The sequence below is a fragment of the Aphelocoma coerulescens genome, chromosome 4 (genome assembly GCF_041296385.1).
Source record: "Aphelocoma coerulescens isolate FSJ_1873_10779 chromosome 4, UR_Acoe_1.0, whole genome shotgun sequence".
Lineage (NCBI taxonomy): Eukaryota > Metazoa > Chordata > Aves > Passeriformes > Corvidae > Aphelocoma > Aphelocoma coerulescens.
In genome coordinates, this window is record NC_091017.1 from 27,071,693 (window position 1) to 27,086,361 (window position 14,669).

At 41.8% G+C, this 14,669-nt stretch overlaps 1 protein-coding gene across 5 annotated transcripts in view; it reads right to left on the bottom strand.

The window, feature by feature from the left end:
- Window positions 1-14,669, bottom strand: part of LOC138109580 (mucin-22-like) — a 53,894-nt gene that overhangs the window by 8,147 nt on the left and 31,078 nt on the right. Inside the window, exons 8-14 of one of the 5 annotated variants that reach the window (XM_069013241.1) lie at window positions 12,660-12,692; window positions 9,880-9,945; window positions 8,240-8,335; window positions 6,523-6,547; window positions 5,428-5,489; window positions 975-1,072; window positions 672-836 (exon numbers count right to left, since the gene is read on the bottom strand). In XM_069013241.1, coding sequence (XP_068869342.1) covers window positions 999-1,072; window positions 5,428-5,489; window positions 6,523-6,547; window positions 8,240-8,335; window positions 9,880-9,945; window positions 12,660-12,692 — 356 coding nt within the window. In that variant the 3' untranslated portion in view covers window positions 672-836; window positions 975-998. Of the gene's footprint in view, window positions 1-671; window positions 837-974; window positions 1,073-3,691; window positions 4,386-5,222; window positions 5,322-5,427; window positions 5,490-6,522; window positions 6,548-8,239; window positions 8,336-9,879; window positions 9,946-12,659; window positions 12,693-14,669 lie in introns of those variants that run through there. The other 4 variants (XM_069013245.1, XM_069013246.1, XM_069013243.1 and 1 more) reach the window with 4 other exon arrangements.

The window sequence follows — 14,669 nt, forward strand, 5'->3', positions numbered from 1 at the left end:
GATCTGAAAAATTCCCCATGGCAGAGAGAGGGTGTGTGGAAAAGTTCAGGTGAAGGACAGGAAGGCAATTGCTGCCGAATGGGCAGCAAAGAGTGGGAGGTGGCTCCCTCATGAGGAGCATCTCAGAAAACTGCAGGCTGTAAAGTCAGCAAATGCTTCACAGGGGAAAACATCACCTGACCCTCAGCAGTCTGAATCTAAGACTGCTTTAAAAACCCTTGAAAATATGCACAGCTCACAAGTCAAATTAGAAATACAGCAGGAAGCATATGCTGTTTTGACTACAGTTTGACTATGTTTTTGACTATGGTTTTGTCCAAAAGTTTCAGCTGGAAGTGTGTGCAGTCAGAACTTGGTGGTGAGAGTAAACACAAACAGAGTCCAACCACAAGCTGTAAGGAGCTAAGAAAGTTTACTCCACAGTTTCTGTGAAGAAAGAAACACAACTTCAGGCTATTATACAATACAAGGTTAAAAAAATAGAGTATCAGAAAGTGAGAAAGAAAAGGAAAGGGAGGGAGGTACTTGACATCTTTCTCTGTTGCAAGGTGAACCTTTCCTACAAAGCGGCATCTAGGTGTTCTACCTGCAGGGGGAAAAACATAAGACCCTGAAACTACATCTCAGAATAGGAAACAGAAAAAATCAGTATCATATCCTACATTAGCAGGAACACCCACTCTTACTGTTCCTAAGCATGCAGCATGCCAGCAGACTGCTCTTCACTGACCTACACTGCTTATCTTGCAAGTAATTGGAAGAGGGAAGGGAATTTCCATTGACAGAGTGTCTCATCTAGGGGGTCAGATTCTTCTGCTCCTAAAGACATCTGGATCCTAGATATAAAGAAAAAGAGGTCAAAGTCCCAATGCATGTTGAGAAACCTCATGGCCCACTATGGAACTATACCCCCTCACAGGGGTAAATTTCCCTTGGTTGGGTCCATAATGAGGTAAGCCCCAAAGATTTCTTACCTTCTTAAATGTCACGGTCTGTGCTTAGATGTACTCAACATAACAGGAAACAAGGTCTGCACCAGCTCCTGATTTGTCCCATTGTTCCAAAACCACATCTGTGGTTTGATGAGTGAGGCAGAACAATTAGTCTCAGCATTTGGAGGGTTGTGGAAAGCAGTGACAAAGACAATGTCATCCCACCACATTGTTTCAGAACATCACAGGATTTTCCATGTCCAAGCCCTAGCACCACAGTGGGTTGTCCTGAGGTACATTCAGTTGAAGCAGCAGATAACAGCTCTAAGGCCATCATTCCTGTTGAACAGCAGCAGCTTTTGGAAGAGATGTGGAGCGTATGGAGAATGCAAGTTTTTCTGCTTCCTCGGTTCATGCTATCGTGCACTGCACTGCCATCTCAGAGCACCTCTAGGTATTAAACGGTCTCTTTCCCCAGCACGATTGCAATAGGTTAAAGGGGTTTCAAATGGACCAGGTTAAGTGTCTCCCAAATATCCATCTTTGCCTGGTACGTTTTCTCATCTCTGTTTAGTAGCAACACTTGAATTTTCATTTTTGTCCACAATTGGTATCCTTGGAAGCCCTAATGCAGACAAGTACCACAGACCCTTCTCCAGCCTCAGGTGCCTTTCAGCAAACTCAGTGCAGAACAGGCAATACCCCTACAAGCCAAGTAAGTCATATCCTACCCTTTCACCTCAAAACAGCTCAGTCTGGTCATAAATCACGCTTTATTGGATCAGCTTATGCTTAGGTGCCAAGATTATACCCATGCCGGAAATATTATGTCACCTGCACATCCCTGCAAGACTTTACATTGAATATTGAACTGGTGTGCTTCCATTAAAAGGCCTTTCATACATTTTACCTGCTCTAGAATAGTTATTCCAGGCAAGGGCCATAAAACAAAATTGTCAAGTCATTACTCAGGTATCAATACTTCTATCACGCATCATACACCTGTATGGAGTAGCCTTACCCAATTTTCTATTTACTATCCTTTCTGTAACTGAACAATTTTCATTCCTTGATGTTTTTCATCAGTCCTAAAAAGGTGATCAATACCCTTGCTGTTTCTCAGTGTAATACACAAGAACCCTTACAGAAAAAGTTAGGTCTGTTTTCAAGACAGGCAATACTTTAACCTCATGCCTGATGGTATTGATCTCTTAGTCATCAATTAAAACCCTTCATCTTATATTCTCAGGAAATATAACTGTCACTGACAAGCAAAATGTGCAGTTCTGTGGGCTATGTTGAATCTCAAATAAATATTTTTGCAGGTAGATTTTCTAGAATGCTGTATTGTAGAAGACCATTTATTCTCCCTAGGGAGAGTCACCCTAAATTTGCCTGTACAGCCAACATGAAATGGCTGCCATAAGTCCTGCATTTGTACTTTAGTGTAAAACTTCTGAGACGATTCAGCATCCTGAGCATTTTTACCCAAGACGAGTTTTCAAGTTAGATGCAAGAAGAGGCACTTATCTTGCATCAGGTGTTGCAGTTCACTGACAAACATGCATGAAAAATTTACTGAGTCTTGTTTAGTTTTCAGGTTTTTTTACTTTACATCAATTCTACACCAGTTGTGCCTTAGAGCTCAAAGCCATTAGCAATTCCATCTTTCTAAGAAGACTTATAAAAAATGAGAATATTAAAGCTCCATTTTACCTAGTGTAATACCATTAAAAACATTACATAAGTCCAGGCTTAATTGAAAACCATTCTTTTCCTGTACTCTTTTCACATTAATTGTAGGTATTTGAAATAATACTCTTGAATTCAGCTGTGTCTCTGAAAATGGAGTCTTTCCTTTTCCTTTCATTTCATATTCAGAACCTAATTTTAGAAGTCCTGAAATAGGATCCTTCAGTAGTCCATGGACTGCCACAGGTCAGCCCCTTCCAGCTCAAGGCAGATGGGATAAACAGCCCTCTGGACACATACATCTCTTTCAACTATGTGCAGCTGGCATAGTTTTTAGACAGATAAAATAAGGCAAGATTAAACTCACCATAACCTTTGATCAAGATCTATGCACAACACTGACACAGGGTCTTTCTAAGTTGCTAGCTTGAACAGTTTGTAGGTCCGTATTTGTCCTGTATATATTTTACAAAATTATATAATCTCAAAGTCTTCTGTTTGGAATAAAAAGCAAAAATGAAAAAAAACCCCAATGTATACTTCTAATAAAGCTTAATTTGAATACATATCAAAGCAGAATTGCACTGTATATATGCTTGACCTTAGGGAGGAGCTGCCTATTGATAGTGAGAGGATGATGTAGCCCTGCCTGTAAAGTTTAGGCTGCTCTTTAGATCTTTCTAATTTTAGTCTTTCTACTCACAGCTCCTTGTAGTTTTGCTGGTATGTGCAGAGACAGCCACAACACACACTTTTTAAACAGCTGGACCAAGGAAAGAACACAGGCAAAGAAGTTTTATGCAGGGCAATTGTTGTCAGTAGCTGTGAGAAGGCCCATGAGTCAGACAGTTCTTGTGTCTGTACTATAAGAAATATTTGCCTTTATGCCTGAGCTTTTAACGAAGCAAGTAAATCTGATTCCAATGGGGAGGCATCCTAACATATTTGAAATACCTGTATGAGTGACAGATATTTCTGGAAGAAAGAGACCCCTCTGCCAGAGTGCTTTTAATTTAAGAAGTAAGTGGGTCTAAAAACCTGGGCAAAGCAGGACTTCAATTTCTGTGAAAGCATGTTTAATTTTGAAACATATGATGATGTAAGAATTCAAGAGAAAATGGCAGCTAGTTTAAATATGAATTGTATTAATGAGAAGAGGGCAAGAATCTTGTCTTCTAAGTGGTTATGACTCAAACCTTCTAATTATAGCATGCACAAATCATACTTCAGTATAAAGGAATATCAAGCATCCTCTGGATGGAAGATGCTCAGATAATCCGTGAGCCAGTAGCTGATTAACAAGCACCAGAGCTCATCTGGGGAAAAAAAAAGTGAGCCTGTGTCTTTTCTCGTTTACCCTGCTGTAAGCCACAAACATTTCTGCTACTGTCAATGAAGTCACTTTATTTCTGAAATGGCATGAGGGCAGAATCAATCAAAAAATGTCCATTAATTAGTTTCTAACTTAATTCAGTTTAAAAAACAAGCAAACAAACAAAAAAACCCAACAGTGGGGCAGAATTATGTGTCCTGTGGTGGAGCAGGCCCTTCCTGTCCCACTCTACCCCTAGCTCTGTGTCATGAGGCCATGGGGAGGGACCTTGCCCGACTCTGATTTGTTGCAACGGCTGCCAGAGATGCCCTGTAGGTGTTTTAGACTGCATGAAAACTTCTGGGAGTTGCAGAGAAGGCTGGAGAGTCTAAATTGTGCCTGTCCAGCAAGCAGAGGATAGTTCAGATCAAGTGCTGTATTTCAGAGGACTTCCCAAGGATTTGGACAAAAGGAGAAAGCAGCGATTGGTCAACCTCAGAAATGTCAGTAGGAGAAACAGATGGCCAAAAAGCTTAAAGACAAAAAAAGAGCTTTATACCTAAAAAGTAGGAAGTAAGCGATGGAAAGACTTCTGCAGATGAGGGGGGACCTACATGACTGAGAAAGCATTGGGTGAAGGTGTGAAGTATCACCATGGCTAGCTCTACCATGAGAGATTTAGGGATTTTGATTCATTAGTCAGAAGTTTGTTCTGCCTCAGTCTTATTTTGTGCTACTCCATTTTTTTGCAGAATCTATTACTCCATCCATCTCTTTCCTTTGAGACTTTGCTTTCTTTTGTGCATGTTATGAATAACCTTTGCTCCTTTAGGCTTTATATCACTTATTTTGTAAGAACCTGAAGCACAGGACAGAGGGATTTGCAATGAGAGTAGGATTTTGAATGCAAAGGGTGACTGAGTACAGGGCTCAGTCACTGTACACTGACTGACACCAACTCCAACAGAACCCTGATTACATACAGCACTGACTCCAAACCTTTTGATCCCTGGGATATTAGCTCAGTTGGTTGGAGCATGGTAATAACCACATCAAGGTTATGGGTTTGATCTTCATGTGGGCCATTCACTTAAATTCACCTGAGGGTCCCTTCCAGCTCAGAACATTCTGTGATTTTGATATTACCAGTCCTCAAACCTCCTTTTACAGCCAGATCTAGCTGATAAATACCGTGATCACTTTTACTCCTGAACATGCCTCGCTAGATCGTTTACCATCAATGATTTTAAAAAATGTTTTCCTAAACCAGTCCTACTTCTCATTCCCAAGTACTGACAGCACACACAGAACAGCTGAACTGCAGCTCTACAGGCTCCCAGTCTGGGGATTTGCACTGTAGAGGAATTGTTTGCAGCGACTTTGACCTGACAGGAAGTGAACATGGGCTTGCTATAAGAAATGACATCCCAAAAACTGCTCTTCTCTGAGCTCAGACAGGGAAACAGACATACACACAAAGGCAACACTCACCAGTCTCAGAAGAAGTTGTCTTCACAGAAAGAAGTTTGACTCCTTCTTTGTCTGACTGGGCCCTGTTGAAGTCAGAAAACATTTAAGCAGACAGTCAGCACACATGTTGGTCAGCCAAACAAAACTCTAAAATGATGGTCCCAAGGAGGCAGCATCTACTCCAGTCTACACTGGCAGGCTTAAAAAGGGCTTTGCATGGGGTCATGAAGTGGAAATCTTGGTGGTGGAAAACACCATATAACAGTATCTCTGAAAATACCTTTCTCTTACAATATGTAATAAATCACGTTTAATGACTCCAGGCTTAATCTAGGACTTCACAGAGGAGATACATCTGGGGAAAAGGAGTCATACTTTTTCTGTCAATGCAAGCCCTTTAGACATATTGAATTGCAAAGAAGGACCACTTCAGATGCCCAGGGAGTCAAGGCTACCAAGTAAATCAGCAGCCCAAATGTTGCTTTTGGTCATAGAAGTGGCCACTGCCAAGCTCAATGGCCTTTAGCACATATCTTCTAATGGATCTTTCTCAGTTTCCCTCTCCTCACACTCCTTATGCCGCTACTATTTCAACTGAGCCTACGCAAATGGTCTAGTGGAAACAAGATGGGACAGAGGAACATGATATAATGGGGACCAAAAGAAATATAAATATAAATAAGTAAATATAAAAATAACCCACAATAAAAAGGAAACACAATAAAAAGAAAGAAAACATGAACAAAAGAAGGGGAGTGGGAAAAGATGTGGGGGGAGAGGGGAAGGATCAATGGGGAAAAAAGTGGGAAAAAAAAGAAAAAGACTGGGCCAGTGAGTCCTGTGGCACAGTATAAGCTGTTTATCCATTTCAAAATGACCACTTGCAAAACAGTTGAGAGTCACCACATTTCTACCCATGCTGAAACAGCTGCTTATCATGCATACAGGTCTACAATAACTGCAAGTGCAGCACTTTCAACAGGATATTTCTCTTTGGGCTGGCAACTGATTATTATATTTAAACAGAGAAAGATGAAAGAAGATCCTATGCAAAATCTGCTACATTTACAAGTGCCCTGTGATAGATCTCAAAGCAATGAAAAGGATTCAACTTACTGTTCAGCACCGTTCTCTTGTCTCTCTGGAAGAAGAAAAAAAAGTTAATACCATTTTGACTGCTGGAACTCAAACCCCAGACATTTAGACATGACTATTGCAGCTGCTGGCACAAGGCTCAGTTCTAATTTTGCAGTATTGCATTAAGTTCATTCACACAATCAATCAGCTTGAATAGTAATTGCTATTTTTCTGGTCATCTATGGAAGTGAACTGATGCTGCTCCTACTGATGCTTCTGGAAACCAGGGAGAATGACAGAGGACTTGCCCAAGAGCACAACAGAAGCACGTTTTTTTCCCTGCAGCTCCCAAATCCCTGGGTAGCTGGCGCAGAGGACATGAGCATGCGATGGTTCTTGAGTACACAACAACTGAGCTAAAAGATACGGGGTGAGGGGACTGAGGGAACAAGGGTGTTCCTGAGGCCGTACCCCCTGTGGGGTACAACCTGGCACGACATCCGAGAACAGAGTTTGTCATCCCCATCGATGAGGAACAGGTTTGTCTCCAAAATGAATCATATGCTGAATGTATTTTATGCTTACGTGCAAGTGTGGGCAGATACAAGGGGCCGGGGGTTACATCAGAGACACGGCACCAACTCCATGGCACCAAGTACAGGGCTTTCCATCTGCAGGGGAAGTGCACTGGATGGGTCTGGGCAAATCCTACAGGAAGCACCACAGGTATCTACTCTATCTTCAAAATGAATTTGCTAATACAGTGCCTGATGACATTTGCACAGAGGGGAGGCTGGTAAGGAAATGTTCTCCATCTCACATCTTTGTCTCCCGACTCTGAATATTCAGTAATTTCCTAAGTAAGGATCATACCTTCCTCTGTTTATCTGGGTCTGTTTTGCCATGTCATTGGCTAAATTGGTTGTGACACACTGTTTGTCTTGGTTTACAGTTTCAATACCCTGTTGTGATTTTGTATTTCCAAGGCCAGGTGATTTCACAGCTCTGCACAGGTCTCCTAACTCACACCAGCTCACAGGGACAGAAAAACCACAGTCTGGATTCAGATCTGGGTTTTCACTTAATGGAGATTTACACTTACCTGTGGCCTGCCTGGGCAGCCCTGAAATATTCGTCAAATGGACTCTGATGGAACTATAACCCATTATCTTAAGTATTTAATGGACAACAAAGAAAGAGATACTGACTTTAGCTGCTCTGTCAAAATGACTATTTCTGCAAATACTGTTTGCTCAGGGATTTTGTTCCCTGCACATTATACTGTAACTGGAAAATTTTACTCATGTGTCATGTGCATGTGTGTGTGTGTGTGTATGTATCAGGTATATCCCAAAAGAAAACATTGATATTTCTTTGCCTGTGTCTAGAAGAAAGATAAAATACATAAAGGGATTTTGTTGAATATCTTCAAATTTAGTTTTCACTGTCTATTTCTATCTGATTGATTGTGTTAGCACAGGTGTTTGTTAGCTCTTTGTAGCTGCAAAATCATGAACAAAAGGCTTTACAGCATTATATGTTCTCCAAAAATCATTTTTGCTCACTCTGCTCTTCCTCCTGATTTTGAAAATGAAGTGTTAGTTTCCCACATTAGGCAAAACACTTCAAAATACAAAAGGCTTTCCCACCAGACTGCCACAACAGTGATGGTTAAGGTAATCTAAAAGAGATCTTTTAATAATGAAAAGCACATTGATTTCCCCCCCATCCCCTGCAGAGAAAGCAAACCAAATACCTGGAGTTTTCTTCTGGCACATCTTGTACAAAGCCACCAGTGAGAAGACAGAGAGGGTAATGACTATCAGGGTGATGACAATTGGCAAGATAACATCTGCAAAAGAGGGAGAACAATTTTGGCTGCTGCCTCTGACTTACACTGCCTCTGTGTATAGGCACTTACACACACTGAGAGGCACCTCCAGCTCCATTTCACCAAACATTACCCATTTCTCTGGAGCAGGGTAACCTGCTGCTCCTGTTACTCTTCCTGCAACCACTGAGCCTCAGGCTTGGACTCTCTGGGGAGGGAAGACTGAAGCATCTTCCTTCTCCCACCCTTACCCCTTCCCTGACACTCATGCTGCCCTGTGGAACTGCTTTCACCCATTTTTCAGTAAAAGAACAAAGTTTCAGCACCTGCTCCACTGGGCCCATCCTAATTTTGAGGAAAACACTCGTCATTCAACCCCAATGCTGATGGCCTCCAAAGGTTTTGTGAGAAAGTCGTGTTCCAGAAACAAATTTTTTGAACATGCAATTTATTTTTTCCTCTTTTTCAAGAAGAAAAAAAAAAAAAAAAAAAAAAAAAAAAAAGAGAGAGACCTGTCTGAAATTCAGCAACTGAAGTGATTGTTTTGCTTTTAGCATTGTGCACCCAGAAAGACACCAAGGAATTACATAATCCAGTAACATTCCCCACAGCACTTACAACCTGGGATAGAAAATGCAAGATCTCCTTTTAAAATGAGGACATTTCTTTCCTTTTATTATTTCCCACCATCTGCCATTTCCTGACAGGTGTTTCCCAGCCAAGAAGCAAAAAAAAAAAGAAAGAATTATGTAATGAAGAAGAGCTTTCCCAGGGAAACATATAAACCCAGCTTCTCCCTTTTTATCTTTTCTCTGGCAGCGACCAGCCACATTCAAACTTATCAGGCACTGTTCCACCTGCTGGCCTAAGCCCTGTGTCAGGGGGAGGCTGCATTCAATGGCTCTCAATGCAATTAATGTTTAATATTCATATAGATGTGTCTGTGCATCTATGGAACTAGAGGGAGACCGTTTACAGGGGGAAAACATCAAACATATTTTGCTTAGTCAGTATGCTGGGTAGGAAAGAGCAAATCTGCAGCAACACTCTTGCCCCAGAGATGCATAATATTAAAATGAAAGATTAAGTAGCATGCATCACACAAATATCAAGTGCTTAAAGGGTCTGCAGAAGACTGCCTCCTGGACCTTCCCTCCCATGACGATAGGAATAGTATATGCGTATCGTACATTCACAACAACACGCTCATATAATATGTACAACATGTATATGAGCAACTTTTTTGTATGTTCCCTTGTGTCTTCTCTCACAGGGGATGACTCTTCTTCTCTCTTTTTTCTTTTTTTTTTTTTTTTTTTTCAATTTTACCACTCTGAATCAGTCCTGTGCTGCTCTACAGTGAGAGTGGTGTCAACTTATCAAGCTCTGTTTTTCTTTGAGAGGAGTTTTGTAACCAGCATTTAAGTGGTTTGTGATAGGGCTTAAGTCCAGTAAGGCTACAAATAAAAATGCCAGTTTAATTTGTCTGCTGTGCCAATCACTCATCAAAAGCAAAACTGACCAGCTAAAACTCAAAAGCCATACAGTTAAGTAAGAATACTCACTAGAATAGCGGATATCACTCCCTGTCTGAGTCTGGTTTCCAGAACTGCTTTTAGGATTTCCAGAAGCTAGACATGCAAAAGAAATATTGCCTTTCAGGTAAACATGTATTGCCAGAATTCCCCAAACAACTCCCTCTGAAAGAATCACCCTCCCAAAACAACTTCTGTGCCCCCAGTTCTGGAGCTTCAGCTTGGTGCTTCACATCTATATTTCTTCTCAATAATACTTGGAAAACTTGGCAAGAGGGGTGGAAAAGTTTATCTAGCATGGCCTAGAAGAAACACACACTTTGTATGGGTGCAGATTTCCCTAGGATCATCTGCTTGTCCACTTACAGGTTGTGAGCTACAAAGTTTTTCACTTTGAGGAGGTTATGGTACTGTTCAACATTGAAAAGAACTTTTAACAAGTAAATAAACATGAAAGAGAGTGAAAATTAGACCTGTCTCCAACAGAAGAAAGACCAAAATATTCACTGCTAATTAAAAAAAAAAAAAAAAAAAGTGCTAATAGTAGATGAAGAATTCCAAAGAGGTGCAATATTTGTAGATAGCAAGTTTCTTGAGTGCTGTTATAGATGAATGTGTCTGCTCTCTGCCACATTTGGAGAGAGCAATGACTGTTGTGAGCCTCTGGGACATTTTTTAGGGCTGGGTTTAAAGGAATGCATTTCTACCTTCAGGTGCTAATGTGAATTTGAGTCAGGTATCAACAACACAAAATATTTATTACCTGGCTGCATAGAGCCTATGAAAAAACAATGACTAAACTTCCAGAGAGAAAACAGAAACTGCATATATCGGTGTTTCCCTGGGTGTAATGTATAACACATGGGATTGCATTCCATATTGGATGGAGGCTTGAGCAGACAAGTGCTCACTGCCACTGAAGGAGCTGACTGGCTGGACAGATGCGATGCAAGGTCAAGCATTTCCATTGCCCGGCTAAATATCAGAAGTGGCTCTCAAACAAAGGCATCTGGGGAAGGTGATCTCTTGAAAAGGGGTCCTAGCAGAGGTTATAGCTCCATATATAAGTGGTGAGAACATGGTAACAGCCACTGAGGTTTTGTTACTCAGGTACCTACTCACAACCCACACCTGTAGGATTGCATGGTTCCTCTTCCAAAGAACAGAAGAGGGCTCAAATTGTTGGGTGGAAGCTATGAAATTAGTTAAGTCATTAAAACCAATTTCTTACGGCCGTTTTGAGGTCTAGAATACAATTTTGTTCTACTAAGTCTCTGAAAGACATGTCCCTGTTTTTACAGAAACTTTTGTATAGGCAGTACATGTAACTCTAATCCATGGAGTTACAGTAACAAATAAGGTTTGTTTTTCCCAACCGTGTAGGAATTCCCCTTCCTTGCAAAACTGATTTTAAACTCATGCCCACTATTAAAAAATGGTTTTGTGGTTGTTTTCTTTCCCCCTTCCCCACTCTTCTACCCTTATTTGTCTGGACACAGTCAGAAACCTCCTGGGGAAAAATTATCACTTACTAAGTGCTTGTGTGGTGCCTAAAAAATACAGTCATAACTGAGACATTCTGATGCTATAGTGCAGGAAACAATCATTGCCCAAGACTTTATCTCTGAAAAATGACTGTTTCTTTAAAGCAGAAATTCTCTTTCCCTCGGTGCCTGTCTGCTGAGGGGTGATAATGTAAGGTTGGAAACTGAGCCATCATCAAGTGACTAAAATAATTCCTATGAATTCTTAATTCCATGTGATTGCTTCAGATTTCCCAAGGAAATACTACTGCCTTTTTTTTACCTTATCTATTATACTACATGATATAGAGGGCAAGCAGGCAATTATCACAGCAATGAGTTACCCTGGATACTGACTGGAAATGCCAACAGAAACAAACTGCACTGAAAAACAGGAATACGTATCCCTGCATTTGTGCAGGAGATGTGTGCCTCTCCTCAGGAGAAAAACTGAGGACTGAAATCCACTGGGTTTTTTTTCCTGGTTATGTGTTAATGGACCAAGATGTGAGTAATGAAGGAAAGAAAAAAACATAGGTCAGCATTTTAACTACTTGTGACCATCAATAAGAAACATGACAGCTGAAAAGAAACATTACTGAACAAAACAGAGTGAGGAACTAAAACCTTAAGCTCATTTCCCCACTTCTTTCATTAAAGTGTCTCACAAGTCAGCCACTCCTGTCTAGTTTCTCTGAATCTCAAAGGTATTTTCCAGTTATGGAATAATCTGGGATCAGAATAAAAATGAATTGGAGAAATACATCCATCATGGTAACAGGAGGGCCAAGATTCTGCAGGCAGCAGCAGCAAGAACTGCAGAGACCAGTACAGAAGAGACTGTTTCCTGATAAGCCCAGAGAAAGGAAAATAGGACAATACAGGTTCATTAGCACAGGAAACTTGCCTTACTCTGGGACTTGCTGCTTCTAACTACAGGGTGAGGAATGAGAGCCTGGCAAGAACAAGTGCCTTGGTAAACACTATTTATATGAGCTTCCCATGGCATCACGTAATATGCCAGGCCTGATTTTTTTTGTGGTCCCACCGTGTTTTCTTTCCAGTATCAGCTAGTCCAACATGGTACTCAGCTGAAATCACAGCAAAGTTACTCAATGCTACAAGCTGAACATCACTCTTCTGCTTCTCTGTACTGTGTGTCAGGTTCATTATTCCCCTAGATCCTTCTTGCTCCCTGAACATTTCCTTTCCTCAGACTGCCCCTCTCCCACCCACACCAGCCTTTTTCCATCGGTGTGCATAGAGCAAACTCTCTATTGCTCTTACTTGTTAAACTTGTTGGAGAGCTCACGGGAAGGCCTGCAATAAAACAGAAGGAATAGTTTTGTTAGTATTTGTTTTAGACGTCCAGAGTCTTCACATCATGCAAACTGGCTCTAGCAACATGCCAACACCATTCCCAAGCCCAGAAACTCTGAGCTGTGACATCCCTTATTCTGGGAGCAGAATCCGAAGCCCAGCCTATGCTAGGTTGTTATTCTGCTCAAGAAAATCGTGAATTAATTGATACATTCTTAAAGAACTCCTCCTTCCAAAACCAAGTTAAGTGCCTGGGAATGAATAGCTGACCTTTAACTGAGAAGTAAGTGTTTTAATAAAAGAAATTAATTGAGACATATCTTCAAGAGTCACAAAAGCCTTTAAAAATAAATCTTTGTTTATTACCTTGGTGTTTTTGGCTAGCAGACTGCCCAGCAGCAGGAGTAAGAGGCACTGGTAACGAGGAAGAAATTGACCTTACAGAGCACTGGGCACGATGCTTACTGTCTCATTACTGTCAGCTTCCCCTAGCTACTTCACAAGTTTTTGGGGCACAACGCATATTTTTTGTTAGCATGCTGCTGTTTCTGTGTGTCTAGACTGTAGCAGGCTTGGAAATTAGGGCAGCTGTGAACACCTCGCATTCATAGGCCAGCTGTGGACAACCATCACTCCCATAAGGACTTTTATTACATTGTATTAAATTTCTTCAAGTCAAAGGGAGACAAGCATCTAACTCCTCTCTGTCTTTGAGAATATCCACCTGTGTGAACTGGCTGCAAAATATTTATCTGCTTGTACAAGACTGACTGTCTTTTGCAAGGGACAAGTGATTGACACTCTGCCTGCCTGGTAAGACCTTTCACACTGGATTACAGGAGCTACCAGGGGAAAAAATACCTCAGGCATTATATATCCTCAGCAGCCACTCTGTATATATCTAGCTATATAATCATAGAACCATTTAGGCTGGAATAGACCTCCAAGATCATGGAGTCCAAATTTTGACCAATCTTCACTTTGACAGCTAGACCATGGCACTAAGTGCTACATCCAGCTGTTTCTTGGACACCTTCAAGGATGAAGACTTCACCACCTTCCACCTATTCCAATGCTTGACAACTTTTATAATGAAGAAATTCCTCCTGATATCAAACCTGAACCTCCCCTCATGCAACTCTTGTCCTGTTGCAACCCTCTTGTCCTGTTCCTGGTTGCCTGGGAGAAGAGACCAAACCCACCAGAGTACACTCTCCTTTCAGGCAGTTGAGGAGAGTGATAAGGTCTCCCCTGAGCCTCCTTTTCACCAGGCTAAACACCCCCAACTCCTTCAGCTGCTCCTCATAGGAGCTCCCTCCAGACCCTTCCCCAGTTCCATTGCCCCTCTCTGGACATGCTCCAGCACCTCAGTGTCATTCTTGAAGTGAGTGGCACAAAATTGAACAGAAGATTTGAGGTGTGGCCTCACCAGTGCTGAGTACAGAGGGACAATCCCTGCCCTGGTCCTGCTGGCCACATTATTCGTGATCCAAGCCAGGATGCCATTGGCCTTCTTGACCACCTGGGCACACACACTGGCTCATGTTCAGACAGCTGTTGACCTGCACCAAATCATAGCATTTGGTTACCTTTCTCAAGGCTAGAGAACATTTTACAAGTCCCCCTCACTGGGTCTATTCAGGGCTGCCAGAGCATCTGTGGGGGAGTGGTGCCTCTGACCCTGTCCCAAGAGCTCCATGGGAGGATATGACCCACCAGTGTGGCCTCCACGTCCCAGCTGTGCCAGGCTGGGGGATCACAGAGGCAACATCATGAAGGCAGCTGTAACTCCAGGCAAGCATTAAGCCTCTCCCCCAACTGCCCAGGTTGCAGTGCTCCTCTAAACCAGGTTCCCCAGGGAGTACAAATCCACTCTTACACCCTCACTGCACTTTCTGAGCTATGGACTGATGCTTTGCACAAAGACAGCTCCTATCAGCAGAGCTGTAATGCACATTATTCTATTGTTGTGAATAT